The sequence below is a fragment of the Phaseolus vulgaris genome, chromosome 8 (genome assembly GCF_000499845.2).
Source record: "Phaseolus vulgaris cultivar G19833 chromosome 8, P. vulgaris v2.0, whole genome shotgun sequence".
Lineage (NCBI taxonomy): Eukaryota > Viridiplantae > Streptophyta > Magnoliopsida > Fabales > Fabaceae > Phaseolus > Phaseolus vulgaris.
Genome location: NC_023752.2, coordinates 31,842,875 through 31,867,810, shown reverse-complemented (window position 1 = coordinate 31,867,810; position 24,936 = coordinate 31,842,875). Strand labels below are relative to the sequence as shown.

Sequence of the window (24,936 nt, the reverse complement as noted above, 5' to 3'; positions counted from 1 at the left end):
CTGGAGGAGTTTGGTGCTGACTTTCACCACCACCCTCTTGAGTTTGAAGGGCAAGGGGGGCTTCTTGGCGTGGTGGTGAGGTCGGAGATTCTGTTATGAGTATCAGCGAGTTATGAGCGCCCTCATCTCCTCCTGGTGTGGCCCCAGCAATAGACGTGGTAGAAGGAGGACCCTCTCCGACAGATACGAATGGTGTGGAGGCGCTTGGAGGGTTCTCTATGAAGTTGGGGTCGCTGCTTTCAACCACGGGGGGTGCGGCGGCCAAGGGTGTTGCTTGGGCTAGTTGTGATGGAGCTGGAGGTGAGGGCGGTGTTGGTGTTGGGAGTGCAGGTGGTGAAGAGGGAGCCGCCCTTGTTCTTTTGGTGACGAGGCCATCCTCAGTCCCCTCATCATCCTCTTCTTCCTCTTGCACCACTTGAGGAGCTTTCCTTTTTGATTTCCTCAAGATCAACTTTTTCCTTTGAGAGGCGGGTAGGACCCCGGAAGAGGTTGCACCTCGGGGAGGGGTTCTGCCTTGAGCGGCGACGATCTCCACCACCGAGTTGGGCACGGTTTGGGAGCCCGCCGCTAGCTTGTGGGATCGGGCGATCGCCCTCAGTTCCGCCAGTTTCCCTTTGCCCAACATATTATCTGCACAAGATAAGGGATAGGTAAGCAACCAAAACAGAAGCAAAAGACACAAGTATATTCATGCAGAGGTAACACAAGCAGCACATGGATAAGTAATGGCATGCCCAAAATAAGAGTGGTAACAATTCAGAGTTAGTTTTAACGCGAAGTGGGAGACTTGCTGTTAAGACAGGAGCTAACCTATATGAGCTTCGAGTTGGTCCTCAAGGAATTCGAAGGAGATTATTGAGGCGGTGGGGAAGGCAATGTTGGCAGCAACCACACTTTTCCAAAAGATACAAAGATCTTTGTCTAGCTCCCCCATGTTGTCGGGACTTCTTGGCCTCCTGAAGCTCTCTTTGGAGTCTTTGTTTCCCTTGTTTACCCAATACAAGGGGAAGCCGTCGAGCAGGGAGGGGTCTTGGTCATTTTTGCACACCTTGATGAACTTTCCCTTCCAGTCTTTGTAAGATTGCTGAAAGATCGAGAGGATTGACCTCCCAGCAATCCCGTTCAAGCTAATCCAGAGGCGATCTCCGGGATTCTTGGCCTCGAACAGGAAAGGAAAGACATCCACTAAAGTCAGCAGCCCCAAGTGTGCGCAGATGATTTGGAACGCCCTCACGAACGCCCAACTGTTGGGATGAAGCTGGGCAGGGGCGACGTTGAGCTCGGTCAGTAGCTCTCTCTCGAAGCGGGTAAAAGGAAGCCTAAGCTTCACTTTCTTGAAGAATGTCGTGTAGATAAAGCAGAACAACTCGCCGTTGTTCCCCTTATTATCCGCGCATATCGGTTCCCCCGGGAGGCAGGGCAGCACGGTCATTTTGCTATTGTGCTCTTTGTGGAAGGAGAGGTCAGATTGGTCTCCTTTCCGCAGTCGGTGCACGCCCAACTCGGTGTTTATTGAGGATGTCTCTTTCAGCAGAGTTGGGGTGGCCCAAGGGTAGAGTTCTTTATAGTCTCGTGGAGGAAGGGAGGCTCCTCCGGCGACTGGTGGAGTTGCCTGAGTAGGATTGGCGTGAGAAGAAGTAGGCCTCTCAGCCTGATTAGAAGGAGCACTAGAGGCTCGTGGTGGGTTGCGCGCTGATGGAGGATTTGCCACAGGGGCAACCCTACGCGTTTGGGGTGGAGGATTTCGCGACGAGGAAGGAGGGTTAGCGGTGGACTTCGTGTGAGCCATCGCAGGAACTGCAAAGGAAAGAGAAAGGGTTGAAATGAGGATAACAGAGAACGACTCGATTGGGGACGAAGAAGACAGAGCGAACGAATAAGGGTTCGCTGAGATAAACGTTATGAAGGACGAAGCCCTAGGTTACGAGAAAAAGAGAAAACAGCCCACAATGTATGCTTCAGACAGTTAATGGATGATGCATACCGATTAAAATGCAGCAAATACCAATAGAAGGAGTAAAAGGGGTACCTTTTTATGATCGGATGAACGATGAAGAAAGTTGGAGATTGAGAGGGACGAGAAGCTTCGTGGTTCGCAGAGAAAACACTTGAAATGCTTGAGAGTGAAGAAAGATGATGGAACAGTGAAGAGCGCGAGGGTTTAAGGGTTTTTCACAACGTCTTCGGAAGCGCAAACGACAGTTAAAGACGACCGTTGATGAAGCCACGTGTCGAGTGATGGAAAAAGAGGTTGGTGGAGCGTCAGAAAAGCAGAGGGTACGAACGTACGGAAATATGCACCAGTGCCACGTAGATCGACGATGACGTGACCTCTTAGTCTTTTCGCTGGTCAAGTCTCAGCTTAAGACTGGGGGGCTTGTGTACCGATCAGGTAGTCGAAAGTGATGACATGGCAGCAAGCGATAATATAGGCGTGTTGAGCGGAACACCTGGCTGACAGAAGGGAAGCACATCAGGAAGTCTATGTAGTCGCCAATTGTTAACTTGGCGTTCTCCGATCTCAAGTATGTATAACCGACGGTCACCAAGCTTTTGTCATAGTCGTCGTATGTGAGTCCTAGGAGATCAGATGGTTAGGGACCGCCGAGTGAGGCACATCACCGTGAGATCAGGAAGGCTTGCTTAAGGCTTTCAAGAGGTACAGGCACAAAGGAGAGGTCGAGGCAAGGGAACAGTTTCCCAGAACATGCATGATGTGCAAGTGAAGCAGATCGTGATAGCGGCAGGCGAGACCACAGAGAAGGTGTGCATGGTGACACCCCGTACTCGCCACTTAGAAGAGATCGCGCTCCAAGGAAGCTATGCACCGAGTTACTCCTTGCATGGGTAACTTAGTCGAATAGCTTGAAGAGTAGAGGTGACGCTCAAGTAGAAGGGGGCTCCAGATGGTGACACGTGTACAGCTGGATGCGAGCCACGTGTCCAGGGGTGTAACCGTCAGGAGAGAGAAAGTGCTCAGGTATATAAGGAACTCTAACGAACTTCTGAGGTACGCGCGTTTAGAACACTTCTTTACGCTTTTGAGAACACTTGAGTACGCTGAGAGAATATTTGCACGGTTCCTTGAGTTTAGATTTTCTCTCTTAGTATTTGGTGATTCCGTCACTGAGTTGAGCGTCAGAGCGCGATCGGCCGCAGCGGCGCCATTCTGTGTCTTTGTTTTCTTCAGGTTCTCGCGAAGAATTGAGACGTGAAGACCGAAGACTAACGTGGTGCGAAGCTGACCGAGAGAAGATATCTTTGACGTGGCAAGACTCTTGCACTCGAGTCAACCGACAGGATCAATATCTTTGAAAAACAATTTCACGTGTTAAAATTGTGTTTTGATATGTTTAATACTTCTTTCATTTACAATCTAAGGTTTTATAACCCAGGAAACTATAAGAAAGTGAAAGTGAATGTTCTGTACAATAATAGTTTAAAAGTATCTTAACTATTGAAAACAAGCGTATTACTTAACTAAATGTTTGCAACTTGTTCTTTTCGATATTAATTGATTGAAAACACTTATGATATCTTTGAAAACCAATTTCATGTGTTAAAATTGTGTTTTGATATGTTTAATATTTCTTTTACAATCTTAGTCTATTAATTGATTGAAACACTTATGAATGAATATCTTTGAGAAACAATTTCATGTGTTAAAATTGTGTTTTCATATATTTTTTACAATCTAAGGTCTATTAATTGATTCAAACACTTATGATACCTTTGAAAAACCATTTCATGCGTTCAAATTGTATTTTGATATGTTTAATACTTCTTTTACAATCTAAGGTCTATTCATTGATTGAAACACTTATGATATCTTTGAAAAACAATTTCACGTGTTAAAATTGTGTTTTGATATGTTTAATATTTCTTTTACAATCTTAGTCTATTAATTGATTGAAACACTTATGAATATCTTTGAAAAACAATTTTGATGTGTTAAAATTGTGTTTTCATATATTTTTTATAATCTAAGGTCTATTAATTGATTCAAACACTTATCATACCTTTGAAAAACCATTTCATGTGTTCAAATTGTATTTTGATATGTTTAATACTTCTTTTACAATGTAAGGTTTATTCATTGATTGAAACATGTTCTGTTCGGTTGGCCTGGGACGTCTTCGTGCGCGACCTCAACCGTCAGCTAGGGACTCCTTCCCACTGGTTACCTGTGGATTCCTGCAAGAAGGACAAAAGGGGCGCCCTAGCGGCCGTTTGCACTCCGACGCTCAAGTCAGCCAGCAAGAAACACCAAAAACTCTGAACCTCCGTATCAGAGCACCGTGTATGGCACTCTGAAGTTGGTAAAAAGGAACTGTGTCTAATGTATATTTTCTCGTTCTGGCAAAGATCTTTCCCTAGTCCCTTTTGCATAACCTCAAGGCTCGAGCAAGCAACTAGAGTGTTTCTGGAGAATTTGCTAAAAGTTTGAACCCCGTTTCCAACATTTAAAGCGCTATTTCAGCTACTCCCGCATTCAAAGCGCCTTAAAGCGCATTTAATTATAAAACGTAACGCATTTAAGACATTTAAAACGCTTGGGAGCATTTATAGTACCTTAAACGCTCGAAACGGAAACTGTATTAAATAACCTTAATTACCTTGTACCTGAAAAAATGGCGTTTCTATTCTGACTTGGCTGTTGTACACGTGGAGGGCCTCACAGCGCCGTGACCCCATCTGGGGGCGTTTCTTTGTGTGAGTCCTCCTACCTGGGAGTGCATCTGCGCTAGAGGTGACTTTTTGGGTGCCAACTCATGCCCCCAAACATCTAGTCACTCACTTTGAGAGCGTATCACCCTTCCTCTCGTACCTTGCACCTGGCTACCCTGGGCGTGACCCTCCTCTTGAGTCGTATCTATCCCAAGGGCGTCTCTGGGGCGGCAGGGGCACTTCACGAGTCAGGTTGCCTTACACTGGCGCTATCACTATGGCTTTGAAGCCACCTTTCTCTTCTCTTTATCACTACCCCGGATTATCGGGACTTGAGGCCTTCCCACGGCGTCGCTCCCTCCATGGTCTTTCCTACCCATGGGTATCGGGGAACCACACTGTGATTGCCTTGCCTTAGTGATATTTGATCTTGGTGACGCCCCGGTTGGGCGATGCCTTAACTGGGCGATGCCTTCACCTAGGCGACGCCTTACCTTGGCGACGCTTCCTCTTGGCGACGCTGGCACTTGGCGTCTCTTCACCTAGGCGACGCCTTACGTTGACCTTGACCCCCGACGTTGACTTTGACCTTGACTTTGTCAACGCCCGGATACGGGACGGTACACAAGCCCCCTAGTCTTAAGCTGATGACTTGTCTTTAGCACAAAGACTAAGGTCTCGCCCACGCCGTCCACGTGTCACCCCGGTGACATGTCATTCCTTGCTGACTCAACACTTCTCGAATTGTTGACGTGACACTCTCTGAACCATGGGGGTGCTCTTAATGGCTGATTGGACATTCTCTGAAGCGGGGAAAGTAACATCTTTTGGGGCCACGCTTAATCGCGTGCCACGTAGCTCATCACACGGCCAGCCTCTAGAGTCCCTTGCGCTCCCCTTGAGCGCCTAATCCTTTGACACGCGGCACGATCGCACGGTCCCCGATTATCGCCTTTTGGGTTGCCAATGTAACGTTCAAGTTACCCATAACCTCGCGCTCAAACCACTGTTTCATCCATTCTCTCTGCCTTTCTGCACTGTTCATCGTCTTCGAGCCCTTCCTTTGCAATCACTGCTCCCTCCTTCGCACTTCCCTTCCCTCCACACCTCGACACCAAAAGTATGATTTTTCTACCTCCATTACTCTTCCTCTTCATTGCATTGCATCGCTGCGTATTGAACTGCTTGGGACTGTTTATGTTTTTGCATTTCTGTGTTCTTCCACTCCTCTGTTCTTCTCCGTTCCCTCCTCCTTCTTTCTGGGTTTTCTCGTGTGGGTGGCATTTTCTAGGGTTTTATCCCCTTTTCTGTCTTGGGATCACTTGTTAAAACCCCTTTCCTTTCCTCTTTCTCCAGTTATTTATCCGCATCATGGTGCGCCCGAACTCAAAGTCTGGTTCTCCCCCCAAGACCCCCAAGTCCAACTATAAAGCCTTCTATTCATGGGCCCCCGACGAGCTTTTAAGCGAATGCACTTCTCTGACGACCATGAAGGACTTGGAGAACCATCATGGTGATCCCCACCTGTACAATTTTAACGCCTTCTGCCGCACCCATGATGCACATATTTCCGTCCGTCCCGGCAGGCCTGGGGAACCTGTTTGCGTGGATGACAGACCCAGGAAGGGGAACCCCTTCTTTTTCATGTATCAAACGGTATTTAAACACATCGGGGTGCGCCTTCCGTTCACGCCCTTCGAAAGGGAACTTCTTACAGAAATCAACACAGCCCCGGCCCAGCTACACCCCAACAACTGGGCATTCGTTCGAGCCTTCCAAATTCTTTGCGGATATCTAGGCATCCTTCCCTCTGTGGATGTCTTCTTACATTTCTTCGAGGTGAAGAAATAGGGGAAAAGCTTTTGGGTGAGCTTCTCCGGGATCGCGGGTAGGATCCTCCTTTCTCTCTTCCAGAACTCGTACAAGGGCTGGAAGGGAAAATTCTTCAGGGTATGCTGCGCCAAGCATGACCCTACAACCTTGGATGGCTTTCCCCTGTACTGGACAGAGCACCCCAAGCTGCTCAAGGCCAAGGCCCTGAATGAGCTATCCCCTGCTGATAGGGAGGTATGCAAGGCCTTGGCTGGCCTAGGGATTGTCTTCGACAAGCTGAAGCTCATCGCAAGCGAGTACAATGCCCACTCCCTGACCACCTACTTTGGTAGGGAGACTCCTCTCTTATTGTCTGATGGATGCCTCCAAGAGGATGGTTTTGGCGAAAGCGATGAAGGCCGCTCGTGCTGCCAAGGCTGGCGCCTCCTCCGCCCCTGCCGCTGACCCAAACCCCTCATTCACCCAGCCTTTACCACCACCAACCACTACCGAAGCCCCCACTAGGCTCATCTTCACCATCCTCACAAAGCCCCCAACCACTTCACACATCTGGCTCTCCCCCGCCCATTGATGCCGTCCCACTAGCTGTGGCTTCAGCACCTGCTCCAACCCCCCTTGACAAAGGAAAAAGGGTGTTGGAGATTATCTCCGATGACGAAGACTCTGACGGTGGGCTAGTCTTCAAGAGGTGAAAGGCTGCTAGGGTTCCCATTCTGCCAGTGGCGTCGCCCCAGGGAGGGAATTCCTTCAGGGACAACCCTCCAAGTGCTACCTCTCTCCCTCCCACAAGGGTCCAAGAGGAAACAGGCGAAGGGGCCGAATCTGCCCCACCCCCACCACCGGTAGAGGTTTTTGTTGCTCCCGCCTCCGTCGCCGCTGCCCCAAATCTTATTGCCATCCCCCCTCCAATTATGCATCTGATGAGGGGCTTCAGCGGGGGATCAATGCCAGAAGGCTCCGACAGGAAGGAGGGAATGCCCTTCTACTTGGGAGCCTTCTTGGCGGTGGCCCTTGAATGGCGTGCCCAAGCTAGAAACGCTGTTTTGCAGACTCAAACCCTCAAGGCCTTGGAAACAAGGTTAGCTGCCCTGGAGGAGGAAAAGAAAACTTTAGGATGCCAAAACGAGGCCTACCAAACTACTCTAAAGCTGGCGCAAGAGGCCAAGGAGGTGGCTGAAAAACAACTGGCTGAGGCGGTGGAGCTTCAGGCCGACTTCTACACTCGGGAAGTCGCCCTCCAAGTTCAGGTAACGAGCCTCCAAGACATAGTCGAAGCTTACAAAGAAGTTCAAAAGGACTTGAAGGACCGATGCTGTGGGCAGGCTGACGCACTGGAGCGGATGGAGGGGGAGATGGTCACTCAGGCCAAGGCTTTGGGCCTTCTCCAAGTTGACTACGACAAACTGCAGATCGAGGTCAGCCGGCTACGTGTGGAGAAGGAGGCTTTGGAGAAGCAGGTAGCTTCTGGGGACGCCACCATTGAGGAGTTAGAGAAGGACAAGAAGACCCTTATCAATGACATGGCGGGCACCTTCGAGGAGGGGTTCAAAGAGGCTCTGGCCCAGGCTGTCTGCGAGAACCCGGGAATCGACGTTTCCAACTATGATTCCACTCATCACATCGTCGACGGGAAGGTCGTGCGCTTGGAGCTGGATGACTGAACTGCCGCCCTCAACCGCCACCTTTCTCCTTTACACTTTATACTTGCTTTTGTCCCCTTTTGCTGAACTTGTAACTTCTTTGAACTATCGGCCCTTTCATCACAACTATGGATAACAATTTTTGTACCTTTGAGTTATCGAATTCTGTCTGTATGATTTTACCTTCATTTTCCGCCTTCGCGTGCTTCAATCGTTTTGCCTGTAGTCGACCCATTTCTTTCGCTGCGTTGGGCGACCCCATATACCGAGTGCCTTGCTCCTATCGCGCTTCTCGGAAACCGTTCCGCCTTCGTATCTATGAGGCCTCTGCCTCGTGAAGGCGTCGGTGGCTTTACCATTGCCACAACGCAAAGGTTGAAAACCTCCTCTGGGCCTTAAACACTTGGGACAAGGCGTCGATGCCCACACCCATGGAGAGGCTTGCCTAACGGAGCCATATCGTCCTTGGGGTGTCTCAAACACCAAAGCGACCTGTCCCTTGATCTTTGGTACCCGATGCCCACGCCTAAGGAGAGGCCTACTACAGTAGCGCCGTATCGTCCTCAGGGTGTCTAGAAACGCCTAGCACTGGGAAAGCTCGAAGCCCTCCGGGGGGTCGTTCCCTCCATGACCTTTCCTTCCCATGGGTGTCGGGGAACAACCCTGCCAGCGGTTCACTCAGCGTTTGGCGATCTCGTCTCCCTCCACAGTCTTTCCTACCTGTGGGTATCGGGGAAGCGACGCCGCTAGTGACTAGTTTTGGCCTTTTCGATTCATCTCCCTCCACAGTCTTTCCTACCTGTGGGTATCGGTGAGGCGACACCGCTGATACTTGTGGTGGCGACGCCCGGTGCGGTTAAGCCGTTGACTTTACCTTGGCATTGACTTTGACTTTGACTCAGGTCGACGCCCAGGGGTAGTGAAAAGCTCCAGGTCTCGCCCGTGCCATCCACGTGGCGTTTCTCGTATGGCTGATGGGACGTTCCCCTACTTGACTTGGTCCTGACATTTTCTGAGCCTCTGGCCCATTCTCAACGGCATATCGTACCCTCGGGCATTCTCTCGATACGACGTTCTCTGAGTGTCTACCAGTGGTGCCAGGGTCACCCTCCCATCCTCTGCCACGTGGCTCGATCGCACGGTGCATCCATTTGCGTCGTTTGGCGCTATAACTGCAACACATCCATTTGCGTCGTTTGGCGCTCTAACCGCAATATTTAGTTCTTCCAAATCTTGAACCTGTCCTCATCATTCCTGCGCCTTTCGTAACCTACTTGTACCCTTTCTCCCCTAGCGAAGAGTTCTTCTAGTGTTCGTTCCAACCAGCACTTTACCCTTGCGTTACCAGTGGGCCACTCACCTCCAAACCTCCCAGATTCTGTTCAGGCATGTCTTCTCATGTTCCTCCCCCAGGGTTAACCCCAAGGACCTGTATACTTGGGCCTCGAACGAGCTCCTGGACGAGTGCTCGTGCCTGCTTTCTACCCGGGCCATAAGGGAACACAAAGGGGATTCGTGCTCCTATGATCACCGTGCCTTCGCGAAGAGGCACGACGACGATATTGCCGTGCTCCCTTGCACTTTAGGGGAGCCAGTGTGCGGAGACGAACGGGCCAACGACGGGGTCCCCTTCTTTTAGTTCTATCAGGTGGTTTTCAAGACCATCGGCGTGCGCCTGGCCTTCTCCAGGTTTGAGAAGGAACTGCTGACAGAGATCAACGCTGCTCCGGCCCAGTTGTATCCTAATAGCTGGGCTTTTGTCAAGGCTTTCGACATCCTTTTCGGGTTTCTGGGTTGTGCACCGTCGGTTGATATCTTTCTTCACTTCTTTGAGGTGAAAAGGCAAAGGAATAACCTCTGGGTGACCCTCAGTAACGTTCCTAACAGGGTTCTCCTGACCCCTTTCCAAAACTCCTTCACTGGGTGGAAAGGCAGGTTCTTCAAAATCTGTTGCTCTGATCTCGTTCCCTCTGCCCTAGATGGTTTTCCACTGTATTGGGTGAGGGAGACGAGGGCCCTCAAATCCAAACCCTTCAAGAAGCTAGCCCCGAATGACCAGGTGGTTTGCCGGATCCTTGCTGAGGCGGGAGGTTTCGATTCCGCCACCTTGATCAGTTTGGAGTTCAATGCCGGAACCCTAGAGAAGTATATATGTATGGGTCACTGCCCTAGAAACTTCCACCTTTGGTGCTTCCTAACTGTGTGTGTTTTGCTTCATGGTGTCTCTGACACGTTTATCTCCCTTGGTGCAGGTTCGAAGATAAACCAAGAGCGGAGGTCACGACTTACCCGGGCCCTGCAGACGGAGAGCGGGGCTTCGTCTTTCTCCCGTGCTGACTCCGGCGGCAACTGAAGAGTGGTTCGTTCGTGTTTTTGTATGAGCACAGGACTTGTAATATTTGCCCTATTCGCATTACTCCCATTCATCTCGAACACTGCTTTAATTCTACTATACCATGTTTCCGTAACGCCGCTTTACTTTGGCTCACGCCACACATATTACGCGTTTTTCCTCCGTCATGTCTTTAAGCGGTGCCTGCGCTTGGGCGACGCCTTCTCTTGGTGACGCCTTCTTTCTTGGCGACGCCTTCTCTTTTGGCGACGCCTTCTCTTGGCGACGCCTTCTCTTTTGGCGACGCCTTCTCTTGGCGACGCTTTCTCTTGGCGACGCCTTCTTTCTTGGCGACGCCTTCTCTTGGCGGCGCCTATCTCCACTTCAAATGGGGAAAAGATAAAGTCTAAAAACCAAGACAAGGTTTTTCTCAAACTTGTTTTTTCTTTATTTTGGGTGACCTCATTAAAAAACCCCGGAAAGGGAAAAAGAGCGTCCCCTTTAACAAAACTGTTACATCGCTGCTTACATAAGTCAACTAAAATAAAACTTCAAGTTGGCTGCATTCCAACTGCGCGGGATGGGACCCCCCTCCAAGGTCTCTAGGTTGTACGAACCGTTGCCCTTAGCCTCGGTAACTCTGAAGGGTCCGGTCCACTTGGGAGACAGTTTATTCTCCAGCTCGTATGGGTGGGCTTTCCTCATAACTAGGTCGCCAATCTGAAACTGTCGTGGGTTTACCTTAGAGCTATATTGTCGCTCTACTCTTCTCTTTACCGCTTGGGCTTTTATTCTGGCTTCCTCCCTGGCCTCGTCTAGTAGATCCAGGTTCACCCGCTTTTCTTCGTTGGATTCTTCAACCACAAAGTTTTAAAAACGTGGTGAGCTTTCGTGTATTTCTACCGGGATCATCACATCCGACCCATACACCAAACTGAAAGGCGTCTCCATGGTAGAAGATTGAGGCGTGGTATGGTATGCCCATACGATCCTTGGTACTTCCTCCGCCCACGCCCCTTTGGCCTTCTCTAGCCTTCTCTTTAGTCCCCTCAGCAAAACTCTGTTTGCTGACTCCACTTGCCCGTTAGTCTGAGGGTGTTCGACTGATGCGAACACTTGCTTGATGCCTACCTCAGCACACAGGTTTCTCAACTGCTGACTGGCGAACTGGGTTCCATTATCGGATATCAGCCCCCTAGGTACGCCAAAACGGCACACAATGTTCTTCCATACAAAGTGTTGCACCTTGTGCGCAGTGATCTAGGCCACGGGCTCCGCCTCTATCCACTTGGTGAAGTACTCGATGGCAACGATCAAGTACTTCATCTGCCTTATCACCAGTGGGAACAAACCTAGGATGTCAATCCCCTAGGTATGGAAAGGCCACGGGCTGTATATGGATCGCAGCTCTTCTGGCGGCGCCTTGTGCCAGTCAGCGTGCCTTTGACATTGCTTGCAGCGCTGGGCGTGTCGTGCGCAATCCTCTTTTCTTGTTGGCCAGAAAAAACCTGCGCGTATCACCTTGGAGGCTAAGGACCTTCCCCCTACGTGGCTCCCGCAAATGCCTTCGTGGAGCTCCACCATTATTCAGGTACACTCGTCGCCACTTACGCACGTTAAAATAGGGTGAGTGAAACCGTGCCTGGACAACACTCCATCCACCAGAGTGTATCTTGCGGCATTTCTCTTGACCTTCTTACCCTCTTCAGGCTCCACTGGGAGAGCCCCGTCCGCCAGGTACCACCTGTATGGCGTCATCCAGGTGTCTCCTTCGGCTAGGGCACATACCTGCATCTGCCTTCCTTCTTCGGGCGTGTCCGCGTATGTGCTGATGCAGAGCGTCTTCAGCGTACCTTGGGTCAAAGAGCAATGGCTCCTTGGACTTCCTCTTGATGTACAGATTTGGAGGACATCCACCCTGTTATCTTCCACGAATTTACGCGGAACTTTGAGGGTCTCTTGGATCACCGTCCTCTGTCTACCCCCCTTGCCTGAGCTGGCCAGCTTGGCAATCAGGTCGGCTCTGGCATTCTGCTCCCTTGGGACATGTATCAGCTCAAGAGCGTTAAATGCTCCCTTCAATAGTTGGACGTATTTCAGATACACCGCCATCTGCGGGTCTTTCGCCTGGAACTCACCCGACACCTGCCCTGTAATCAACTGGGAATCGCTTTTCACCAAGAGGTTCTGCGTGCCCATCTCCTTGGCCAGCAGCATTCCTGCGATCAGAGCTTCGTATTCAGCCTGATTATTACTTGCCTTAAAGGCGAAGCGCAGAGCTTGCTCAATCAGCACGCCATTGGGTCCCTCTAGGACTATTCCCGCACCACTCCCTTGTTGGTTGGAAGAGCCATCAACCGAGAGCAACCACTGTGAGCCCACCTCCACCTCTTGTTCACCTCCGGGTGAGAGTTCTGCAACAAAATCTGCGTACACCTGCCCTTTGATGGATCCTCTAGGCTCATACTGGATGTCGAATTCTGACAACTCCACCGCCCAGCGCACCATTCTTCCAGCCACGTCAGGCTTCTGCAGCATCTTCTGTATAGGGAGGTTTGTCATCACTACCACCGTAAAGCTGTGGAAGTAATGACGGAGCCTCCTCGCTGAAAACACCACTGCTAACGCTGCCTTCTCCAGCGCCTGGTATCTCGTCTCCGCGCCTTGTAATGCCTTGCTCACGAAATAGATGGGCTTTTGACTCTAGTCCTGCTCCTGGACCAGCACAGAGCTGATAACCCGCTCTGTCACCGTGAAGTACAGCCGGAGGGGCACGCCTCTTACCGGTTTGCAGAGGACCGGTGGCGTCGCCAGGTATTCTTTCAACTTAATGAAAGCCGCTTCGCATTCGTCAGTCCATGCAAAGCGACTATTTCTCTTGAGGCATTGGAAATATGGGTGCCCCTTTTCTCCCCCGGCAGAAACAAACCTTGAGAGTGCCGCCATCCGCCCCGTCAGTTGCTGTACTTCCTTTACTGACGTCGGGCTTCGCATGGCAATAATCGCTGCGCATTTGTCGGGGTTCGCCTCTATTCCCCTCTCCGTGAGCATGAAACCCAGGAACTTACCGGCCTCTACCCCGAAGATACACTTCTCAGGGTTTAGTTTGAGGCGATATTTGGATATAGTGACGAACATCTCCTCTAAGTCTGCCACGTGCTGTTTCCTATCCTGCGACGCCACTACCATGTCGTTTACGTAGGCGTATACATTCCTTCCTAACATGGGCGCTAGGACCTTGTCCATCAGCCTTTGGTAGGTGGCGCCCACGTTCTTCAGCCCAAAAGGCATCACCTTGTAACAGTAACTGCAAGTCTCTGTCATGAATGCAGTTTTACTCTCATCTCTCGGGTGCATTTTGATCTGGTTGTATCCCGAGAATGCATCCAGGAAGCTTAGCACCTTGCAGCCGGATGCACTATCCACCAACGCATCGATGCTGGGTAGTGGGTACGAGTCCTTCGGGCACGCCTTATTTAAGTCCGTGAAGTCCACGCACATCCTCCACTTCCCATTCGCCTTCTTCACCAAGACAACGTTGGCTAGCCACTCAGGGTATTGAATCTCCCTGATGTGGCCAGCACTCAGCAGCTTCTGCGTTTCCTCCTTTACCACCAGCTGCTTCTCTTCGTTAAACTTTCTCCTTCTTTGGCGCACGGGGCGGACCGCGGCGTCCATGCTGAGGTGATGACATAGGAAATCCGAATCGTTGCCGGGCATATCCGAGGCAGACCATGCGAAGGCATCCAAGTGGCGTGAAATCACCTCTGCCACCCCCTCCTGTTCTTCTTGGCTCAGCAAACGCCCTAACTTAAACGTTTTGCCGCCAATCTCTCTCCACGGCGTTAGCCGCCTGTTGGTCCCTGCTATTACCCTGAATGGGCGCCGCCTCTTCCACGGCGCCGTATTGTCAGGTCCCTCCTCCATGAGCGTATCTACCTCGAGCGTCGCCCTCGCAGGTGTGGCCTCGTCGGGCGTTGTCCCGGCGGGCGTCGCCTCAATCATCGGTGTGTCCACACTGGGAGGACGCTCAAACACCACAAACACGCTTTTCTTCATTTTCAGGCTGTTTTCATAACACTTCCGTGCCTCCTCCTGATCCGACTTGATAACTATCACCTTGTCGCTGAGGTCCGGCAGCTTCATCTTCATATGGCGCGTGGAGGCTACTGCGTTCAGCCTGTTCAACGCCGGTCTACCCAACAAAATGTTGTAAGTGGAGTTGGCGTTCACGACCAAGTACCGGATGCTTTCGGTACGCGAGGCCTCTCCATCCGTGAACGTAGTCCTCAACTCCAGGTAGCCTCGGACTTCAACCTGGTTATCCGCAAACCCATATAGGCACCCTGTGTAGGGCCTCAAAAGGTCGGGAGACAACCGTAACTTGTTGAATGTCGAACAGAACATGACGTCTGCTGAACTTCCCTGGTCGACAAGAACCCTGTGCAACTTTCTTCCAGCCGTGACAACCGAAATGACCACGGGGTCATTGTCATGCGGCACCACGTCTCGAAGATCCCCTCTCGTGAACACGAGGTCCGATTCCCACGGCTCACCCGAGATCCTTTCTTCGATCGAGTTGACCCCCCTCGCGTATTTCTTTTGCTGGGAGGCGGTGGGTCCTCCGACGGAAAAACCCCCAGCAATGGTGTGAACCTAGCCGAGAACGGGCATCTCGTGCGCTTGCTCCTCTGTCGGCGCCGGCAGGGCGGCGATCGTGGCGGGTTCTGCGACGTAATCCTTCAGAAACCCGCTTCTCACCAGCTCATCAAGCTGGTAACCCAACGAGAGGCAGTTGTCAATGTGATGACCAAAGGCCTCGTGGAACTAGCACCAAGAGTCTTTCCGTGGCCCTAACACCTTGTCAGTTTTTGCCGGTCGCCTCAACCTCTCAGCTATATTAGGCACGGCGATCAGGTCCTTCAACTCCACTACAAAGTTGTATCTCGCCGGCATTGCCCTCTCCCTAGCCGGGCGATCGCCCCTTGCTGGACCCCGGGGCTGGGGTTTTCTCGCTTCGTAGGGGCGTCTCCCCTCGGACTTCTTCCTTCCCGTTGTTGTCTCATTGATCCTGACGGGCTGAACCCGCGTATGCGCCCTCGGGCGTGAAGGTACAACACTGGTTCGCTTCTCGCACACCTCTCCTTCGGAGGCGATATGTTCCACTGCCCAACGCCGTATTTCAGCAAAAGTCCTTTGGCGATTGCGAATAATAGATTCGCAAAAAGGGCCGGGGCACACGCCTTTCCTGAAGGCATACACAATAATGGGCTCCTCCGACGTGCCCACTTTCACCACTTGGGACCCGAAACGGTTGATATACTCCGTCAAAATCTCCCCTTGGTATTGCTTCACATCAAACAGATCGTAAGAGATCGGCGGCGGGGCCCTGTTCGCCAGGTATTGCTCTCTGAACAACTGGGGCAGCTGCTGAAAAGAGGTGATATGGCCGCTAGGAAGGCTGATAAACCAATCCATGGCCATTCCTGTCAAAGTGCTCATGAAGAGCTTGCATCTTGCGGCGTCAGAGCCACCTACTAACACCATTTGTGCGTGGAACGTCGTGAGGTGTGCCTCGGGGTCCTCCATCCCCGTGAAAATCGCCTTGGGCCCTGCGAAGGTGTTGTGGATCGCCGCATCTAGGATCTCCTGTGAGAAGGGAGTGGAAAACTCCTTTGGTGGGGTGAGATGCTCCATCTCTTCGTTCTCGCGTTGCCCCTGGTTGTTCCTCAGACCCCGGCACAACTCCTCATTAACGCGACGGAGCTCTTCGTTCCTCACGTGCGAGGCGTCGAGATCCGCCTGCATGCGTTCTTGTTCTATCTTCGAATCCGCCATATCATCCTGCAGCCCCTCATTATCTCCAGGACCTGTTGCATGGACATTTCTTCTCCCGCAGCGCGTGCGGTACCTCGTCTAATGGTGGCCATTCTTCACTGTTTTCTCAATCGTTATCGCGACCTGACAAATCCTTTCAAACTTGCGATGGGACCAATGTTTTATATCGGCCCCACGGTGGGCGCCAAATGTTCCGTCCGGTTGGCCTGGGACGTCTTCGTGCGCGACTTCAACCGTCAGCTAGGGACTCCTTCCCACTGGTTACCTGTGGATTCCTGCAAGAAGGACAAAAGGGGCGCCCTAGCGGCCGTTTGCACTCCGACGCTCAAGTCAGCCAGCAAGAAACACCAAAAACTCTGCACCTCCGTATCGGAGCACCGTGTATGGCACTCTGAAGTTGGTAAAAAGGAACTGTGTCTAATGTATATTTTCTCGTTCTGGCAAAGATCTTTCCCTAGTCCCTTGTGCGTAACCTCAAGGCTCGAGCAAGCAACTAGAGTGTTTCTGGAGAATTTGCCAAAAGTTCGAACCCCGTTTCCAACATTCAAAGCGCTATTTCAGCTACTCCCGCATTCAAAGCGCCTTAAAGCGCATTTAATTATAAAACGTAGCGCATTTAAGACGTTTAAAACGCTTGGGAGCATTTCTTAAACGCTCGAAACGGAAACTGTATTAAATAACCTTAATTACCTTGTACCTGACAAAATGGCGTTTCTATTCTGACTTGGCTGTTGTACACGTGGAGGGCCTCACAGCGCCGTGACCCCATCTGGGGGCGTTTCTTTGTGTGAGTCCTCCTACCTGGGAGTGCATCTGCGCTAGAGGTGACTTTTTGGGTGCCAACTCATGCCCCCAAACATCTAGTCACTCACTTTGAGAGCGTATCTGCCTTCCTCTCGTACCCTGCACCTGGCTACCCTGGGCATGACTGATGGAGATCAAGCTCAAGAGGACATGGAGGCCAATCAACAAGATCAAGAAGAGGTAGAGGCACAAATGGAGGACGCCCATGGAGGTCAAAGCCCACCTCAAAGGATTACAAGAAGCATGTTCAAAGCTTTAGGAGCTAGGGGACATTTATTTTCTCTTTTTGTAATTTCTTTAGTTGAAGGTGCTTAGAGGGAAACATTAGAAACCTCTTTTGTTATAGCATCTTTTAGTCTTTAGTTAGGAGTCTTAGGGGGGGTGTGTTAGTAGATAGGTGTAGAAGTAGAAAAAGAGGTACCAAAGTGAAGGAAGAGGTCACACCTTCCTCATGCTTTGTTTTAGGCGCAAATTCTAGAAGCTTTTTGGGAGGGAATTTTTGAATTTGTGTAGCTTATATTTCAGCACCTTAGGCTATAAATAGAGGTGCTCTCTTTGTATTTTTCAGATTTGAATTTATCTAAAGAAACTATACTCAAAATTGGAGTGAGCATTGGAGAGCTTTTGAGCCTTCTTCTCTAATCTTATCTTGAAGGATCATGGTTTCCTCAAGTGGCGACTTGTACACTCATCTAGGAGCATCCATACTTCTAGTGGCGTGATCATCCAACCATTCTTCCATCTTCATGAGCATTCTCTTCTCCTTCCTTTCTTCTCTTGTTAATTTCCTTGTCTTAGCTTGTTTTCTAGTTGTTTTGGTTCAGCAATTTCAGCTTGTTTTGTGTAGCTATGGTTCATTTGTGTTCTTGGCTGTTTTTCATCTTTTCTTCTTCAATTCCAACAATTTGATTCGGTTCCTTACTGTTTTGTGTTGTTAATTAGTGTTTTTGCCTTTCCTCCATCTCTTTTGGTTCAATTTGACAATATGTGGAACATCCAAATGAGTTTGGGATTTGGTACTAGTTTTTGGTGAGTTCTTGTCTTAGAACAATGATCCAACTCTAAGAAAAGTGCCTCATTAATGTCCAGCTCAAGGTGATTCCTAAGAATGTCAAGAATCATTCTCTATATGGCTAGTGGAATCATATCATGTGACCCTCCTCTTGAGTCGTATCTATCCCAAGGGCGTCTCTGGGGCGGCAGGGGCACTTCACGAGTCAGGCTGCCCTACACTGGCGCTATCACTATGGCCTTGAAACCACCTTTCTCTTCTCTTTATCACTACCCCGGATTATCGGCACTTGAGGCCTTCCCACGGCGTCACTCCCCCCATGGTCTTTCCTACACATGGGTATCGGGGAACCACACTGTGATTGCCTTGCCTTAGTGATATTTGATCTTGGCGACGCCCCGGTTGGGCGATGCCTTAACTGGGCGATGCCTTCACCTAGGCGACGCCTTACCTTGGCAACGCTTCCTCTTGGCGACGCTGGCACTTGGCGTCTCTTCACCTAGGCGACGCCTTACGTTGACCTTGACCCCCGACGTTGACTTTGACCTTGACTTTGTCAACACCCGGATACGGGACGGTACAAAACACTTATGATATCATTGAAAAACAATTTCATGTGTTAAAATTGTGTTTTGATATGTTTAATACTTCTTTCATTTACAATATAAGGTTTTATAACCTAGGAAACTATAAGAAAGTGAAAGTGAATGTTTTGTATAATAATAGTTTAAAAGTATCTTAACTATTGAAAACAAGCGTATTACTTAACTAAATGTTTGCAACTTGTTCTTTTCGCTATTAATTGATTGAAAACACTTATGATATCTTTGAAAACCAATTTCATGTGTTAAAATTGTGTTTTGATATGTTTAATATTTCTTTTACAATCTTAGTCTATTAATTGATTGAAACACTTATGAATATCTTTGAAAAACAATTTCATGTGTTTAAATTGTGTATTCATATATTTTTTACAATCTAAGGTCTATTAATTGATTCAAACACTTATCATACCTTTAAAAAACCATTTCATGTGTTCAAATTGTATTTTGATATGTTTAATACTTCTTTTACAATCTAAGGTCTATTCATTGATTGAAACACTTATGATATCTTTGAAAAACAATTTCACGTGTTAAAATTGTGTTTTGATATGTTTAATACTTCTTTCATTTACAATCTAAGGTTTTATAACCTAGGAAACTATAAGAAAGTGAATGTTCTGTATAATAATAGTTTAAAAGTATCTTAACTATTGAAAACAAGCGTATTACTTAACTAAATGTTTGCAACTTGTTCTTTTCGCTATTAATTGATTGAAAACACTTATGATATCTTTGAAAACCAATTTCATGTGTTAAAATTGTGTTTTGATATGTTTAATATTTCTTTTACAATCTTAGTGTAGAAATTGATTGAAACACTTATCAATATCTTTGAAAAACAATTTCATGTGTTAAAATTGTGTTTTCATATATTTTTTACAATCTAAGGTCTATTAATTGATTCAAACACTTATGATACATTTGAAAAACCATTTCATGTGTTCAAATTGTATTTTGATATGTTTAATACTTCTTTTACAATCTAAGGTCTATTCATTGATTGAAACACTTATAATATGTTTGAAAAACAATTTCACGTGTTAAAATTGTGTTTGATATGTTTAATACTTCTTTCATTTACAATCTAAGGTTTTTTAACCTAGGAAACTATAAGAAATTGAAAGTGAATGTTCTATATAATAATAGTTTTAAAGTATCTTAACTATAGTCATGTCGCCTTCAGCAGCAACGGCCGCAACTGAACGGTTGTTTCTCATCTTTCTCATGAAAACTTGACAGATCACAAAGAGCGATGAACAACACCTTCTTCAGCGACGATCGATTCAGCGATCAATCGGTCAGAGCTTCGCAAAACTCCAAAGAACTTCAAGAACACAACCTCAACAGCGAACCTTCGCAGAAACTCACGACTCCACCACAAACCATCGTTTCTTCCACAAAAATCCAAACGAGCGGCGAACCTTAGATCTCACCGATTAAAACTTGCGTAAGCAGCGAAAAACCTCACCTCACCGAACAAGAACTCAAACGAACGGTGGAAAACACGAAACTACCGAACAAAGCTTAGATGAACGGCGAAAAATGGTGCACCAGCACACAACCACACAGAAACTGCAGAAACTTCCAAGAACTCACGCTGTGGATGGGAACAGGTTTTACACGGCCCCACGGTGGGCGCCTGATGATCCTGCTTGTTGACCAAGACGCTGGAGCCTTGCCTCGTCAAACCTAGATCGACTTCTGCGCCGTGTTAGCCTCCGTCCTTCGCCGTGATCCACCTCAAGAACCTTCAAAAGACAAAACGGCGCCGCTGCGGCCGATCACGCTCCGACGCCCAAGTCAGCGACTGAACCACCAATTACTAAGAGAAAACTCAAGAACTCTAAGGAACCGTGCAAAATTCTCTCTCAGCATACTCAAGACTCGCAAACGTAAAGAAGTAATCTAAACGTGCGTACCTCAGAAGTTCGTTAGAATCACTTATATACCTGCGCACTTTCTCTCTCCAGACAGTTACACATCTGGACACGTGGCTCGCATCCAGCTGTACACGTGTCACCATCTGGAGCATCCTTGACTTGGGCGCCACTTCTTACTCTTCAGGTTTTTTGGCTAAGTTACTCATGCATGACACAACTCAGTGCATAGCTTCCTTGGAGCGTGATCTCTTCTGAGTGGCGAGATCGGGTACCTTCGTATACACCTTCCCTGTGGTCTCGCCGGCCGCCTTCACGATCTACTTTACTTGCTTCACCGTGTATGTTCAGGTAAGCTGTCTCCCGAGCTCATCCTCTGGCCAGCTGGGAAATGACTATCTGACTTCATCTTCGACGATGTCCTTGTCTTGGCGATCTCTAATCACTTGGTCGCCTGGGTTCACATCTGGCGACTTCATCTCAAGCCCGGTGACCGCCAGTTTAGGTATGCTAGAGATCGGAGCACGCCAACTTAATGACTGGCGACTACACGAGCCCCCCGACGACTTTCTTCCCTTCTGCCAGCCAGGTGTCCCGTTCAACACGCCTATATAATAGCTCGATGCCACGTCATCACTTCCGACTACCAGGGCGGTACACAAGCCCCCCAGTCTTAAGCGTAGACTTGTCCAGCGAAAAGACTAAAGGAGTCACGTCACTACCGATCTACGTGGCGCTGGCGCAGAATTCTAAACGTTCGTACTTTCTGCTTTCCTGACGCTCCACCAAACACCTTTCCAATCTTCCGACACGTGGCTTCATCAACGGTTATCTTTAGTTGTCGTTTACGCTTCCAAAAATCATTTGAAAAACCCTTAAACCCATTTTATTTTTACTGTTTCATCATCTTCCTGCCTTCGAAACACTCTGAGTCTTCTTCTGCAAACCCACGACGCTCTTCGACTCTCTCGATCCCCAACCTCCTTCAACGTTTAACTGATCATCGAAAGGTACCCCTTTTACTTCTTCTGTTGATGTTTGCTGCATTTTAACCGATTCGCATTCATCCATTAACTGTCTGGTGCATACGCTGTGGGTTGTTTCTTCTTCTCCCCTTTCGTAACTTAGGGCTTCACCTTCCATTTCTTTCAACACAACGAACCTTCGTTCCTTCGTTTTTCATCATTCATTAGTCGACCTTTGCAACCTTCGCTCACCTTTCTTTTCCTTTTTCCTTTGCAGTTCCTGCGATGGCTCGAACAAAGACCACCGCGAATCCTCCTCCCTCGTCACGAAACCCTCCATCTCAAGCTCATAACCCACCGCGAGCACCTGGTGCTCTCTCTTCCCAGGCTGAGAGGCCTGCAACCTCTCGCCCCAACCCCGCTCAGGCTACTCCACCAGTCGCTGGAGGAGCCTCCATCGCCTCTCCAGACTACAAGAAGCTGTACCCCTGGGCCCCTCAACTTTGCTGAAGGAGACTTCCTCAGTAAACTCTGCTGTGGCAGTGCTTCGATTGAAGAAAGGGGACGAGCCCAACCTTTTGTTCCACATGGAGCATGATGACAAACTGACGGTGCTGCCTTGCCCCCCCGACATGCCAGTCTGCACAGATGACAAAGGGAACAACGGCGAGTTGTTCTGCTTTGTGTACACCACCCTATTCAAGAAGGTGAAACTTAGGTTCCCCCTTACCCGTTTCGAACGGGAACTACTAACCAAGCTCGACATCGCCGCCGCCCAGCTCCACCCCAACAGCTGGGCATTCGTGCGGGCGTTTCAAATTGTGTGCGCACATTTGGGAGTACCGGCCTTGGTAGACGTGTTCCTTTTCCTGTTCGAGGCCAAGAACCCTGGAGATCGCCTTTGGGTGAGCCTGAACGGAATTGCTGGGAGGTCGATCCTCTCCATCTTCTAGCAATCTTACAAGGATTGGAAAGGTAAATTCGTCCAAGTGCGCCAGAATGATCGGGACACTTTGTTGCTCGACGGCTTTCCCTTGTACTGGGTAAACAAGGGAAATAAAGACTCCAAGGGAAGCTTTAGAAAGCCAAGAAGCCCCGACAACATGGGCGATTTGGACAAGGACCTGTGCCTCTTCTGGAAGAGCGTGGCAGCCGCTAACATCACCTTTCTCACCTCTGCGATCATCTCCTTCGAGTTCTTCGAGGGCCAACTCGAGGCTCGCATAGGCTAGTGCTTACCTCAACATTATCGTTTTTGCCCTGTGCTACATCTTTGTTATCCATTACTGGGCGTCCTGTCTGTTGCGCACTAGACTTGGTCTTTATTTCCCGCACCACTTGTTTGTCTTATTTGCGTACTTACTCATGTGTTTTACTTTTGTCTTTGAGCTCACCTGTATACTTTGCACTATGCAGATCTCATGCTGGGTAAAGGCAAGCTAGCTGAATTGAGGGCGCTCGCCAGAGCCCACGGGTTGGCGTCGGGCTCCCAAACTGTGCCCAACTCAGTGGTGGAGATCGCCGCTGCTCAGGGCAGATCGCCCCCCAGGCCCAACCCATTCAGAAGCGTTGCCCGCTCAACAACGCAAGAAACTCATCTTAAGGAAGCCAAAGAGGAAAACTCCTCAGGTGGTAAGTGATGAAGAAGAGGACGATGAGGCAACTGAGGATGGCCTCATCACCAAAAGGAGAAGGGTGGCACCTTCTTCACCACCTGCTCCACCTCCTCTTCCAACACCAACACCGCCTTCTCCACCAGCTCCAATTCCAACACCGCCTTCTCCCCCAGCTGCAACTCCGCCAGTTCAAGCAGTACCTTTGGCGGCTGCATTTCCCGCGGTTGAGGCTACTGAGCCCAACTTCATGGAGAACCCTCCGAGCGCCTCCACGCCATTCATATCCGCTGGAGACGGTCCTCCTTCAACTGCCTCAATCGCCGAAGCCGCGCCAGGTGGGGATGAAGGTGCTCACAACTCGCCCATCATCATCACCGAGTCCCCCACGTCTCCACCACGCCAAGAAGCTCCAATTCAACAACCAATCCAAGAGGGCGGTGGTGAGAGCCAGCACCAGGCTCCTTCAGCGCCTCCACCAACAGCGGTTGCAAACCTCCCTCTTGCGGTTAAGGGGATCTGAGAACCCTTCACAGCCAAACTCAGAATGATGGCAGAGGATCTCCCCTCCATCATATCAAAAGCTGTGGAGAGCTCCAGCAAGAAACTTCAGGACGACATCTCCGTGCTCCAAGAGGAGAATCGCCTAATAAGGATCGAGGCGGAGAAGTTGTCCTGCAACCTCATGCTGGCAGAGATCGACCACTCGAGAGTGGAGGATGCCATGAGCACGGAGCTGAGGGTGGCGCGCAAGGAGGCCACCAATATGCGCCACAAGGTGCACCTCCTAGCTTAAGAGAAAATTGAGCTGGAGAGCAAACTGGTCCCATACCGTCTCAAGGTGGCTAGCCTGGAGGCGTCGATCAAAGCAGACGCAGCCAAGGTAGAAAACCTTGAGAAGAGGTCAGTAGATCGGGAGGTCCTCTTGGGAAAGGTTGAAAAAGAGAGGGATGACACCGTGGTTAAGCTCGTCGAGGCCAAAAAGGAGAATGAAAGGATCGCCGCAGAGCTGGCCCAGGCGCAGGCAGAAAGCAAGAAGGTTACTGAAGACCTCCTTCAAGCTCGTGAGACAACTGAAGAACTAAGGAAACGAGCTGATGAGTTGGAACAGCAGACCGAGGGGCTCAAAAAGCAAACTGAAGAGCTCGAGCTGAGCTCCGCCCAAATCCTCGCTGCTGGGTTTGACGCCGCCCTGGAGCAGTTTGCCTGCCAGTACCCTGATCTGGACCTCTCCATGGTGTCACTAAACAACAAAGTGGTGGATGGGAAGATCGTTCCTTATGAAGATTAGCTGCTTCCCTCCATCACTTATTCATCTGTTCTTCTCTCTTACACACTTACTTGTAATAACTTTCCCTTTTTGGTATATGTATTTCGAACTGATACCTCTTTGCTATGAAGTTTTCTGTTTCTTCATATAATCTCCCTGTTAGCTTCATCTCTTCTTGCACAAACCGCTGAAACGAAATTGACTTAGTAACTCTGCAAGCGCAACCGTTTACTAACTGCTTCAAACTATCAACTTTCAGTCGATATCATTCTAATAACTTGTGAATTTTAAGGCAGTCGAGCTTCAGCGTAAAACTATTTGCTAAACAGCACGTTTTAACTCAACTGATAGCTTAAGGCATAGTTCACCCGATCTGCTCCATCGAAACGGGCCTTAACTCTTGCCATCGCTTGAATTTCTTCTAATCGCCAAAGAGTCTTGGCGATACCAGCTTCCTCTTGCCTTCATAACTTGGCCAT

General features: G+C 49.4%; 2 protein-coding genes across 2 annotated transcripts; both read left to right on the top strand.

Moving 5' to 3' along the window:
• The first annotated feature begins 7,445 nt into the window (after positions 1-7,445).
• On the top strand, positions 7,446-8,162 carry LOC137824941 (uncharacterized). The gene has a single exon (XM_068630615.1). The coding sequence runs from the start codon at positions 7,446-7,448 to the stop codon at positions 8,160-8,162; it is 717 nt and encodes a 238-aa protein (XP_068486716.1).
• Positions 8,163-23,737: 15,575 nt separating this feature from the next.
• LOC137824940 (uncharacterized) lies at positions 23,738-24,478 on the top strand. Its single transcript, XM_068630614.1, has 2 exons — positions 23,738-23,965; positions 24,029-24,478. The coding sequence occupies exons 1-2, from the start codon at positions 23,738-23,740 to the stop codon at positions 24,476-24,478; spliced, it is 678 nt and encodes a 225-aa protein (XP_068486715.1).
• The last annotated feature ends 458 nt before the right edge of the window (positions 24,479-24,936 follow it).

What these genes read in the sequence shown, in the direction of transcription:
- LOC137824941 (XM_068630615.1), top strand. Translation starts at nt 7,446, where the DNA reads ATGCCAGAAGGCTCCGACAGGAAGGAGGGAATGCCCTTCTACTTGGGA.
- LOC137824940 (XM_068630614.1), top strand. Translation starts at nt 23,738, where the DNA reads ATGGCAGAGGATCTCCCCTCCATCATATCAAAAGCTGTGGAGAGCTCC. An exon ending in CCACCAATATGCGCCACAAG is followed by an intron (nt 23,966 to 24,028) that starts GTGCACCTCCTA and finishes TACCGTCTCAAG; the next exon opens with GTGGCTAGCCTGGAGGCGTC.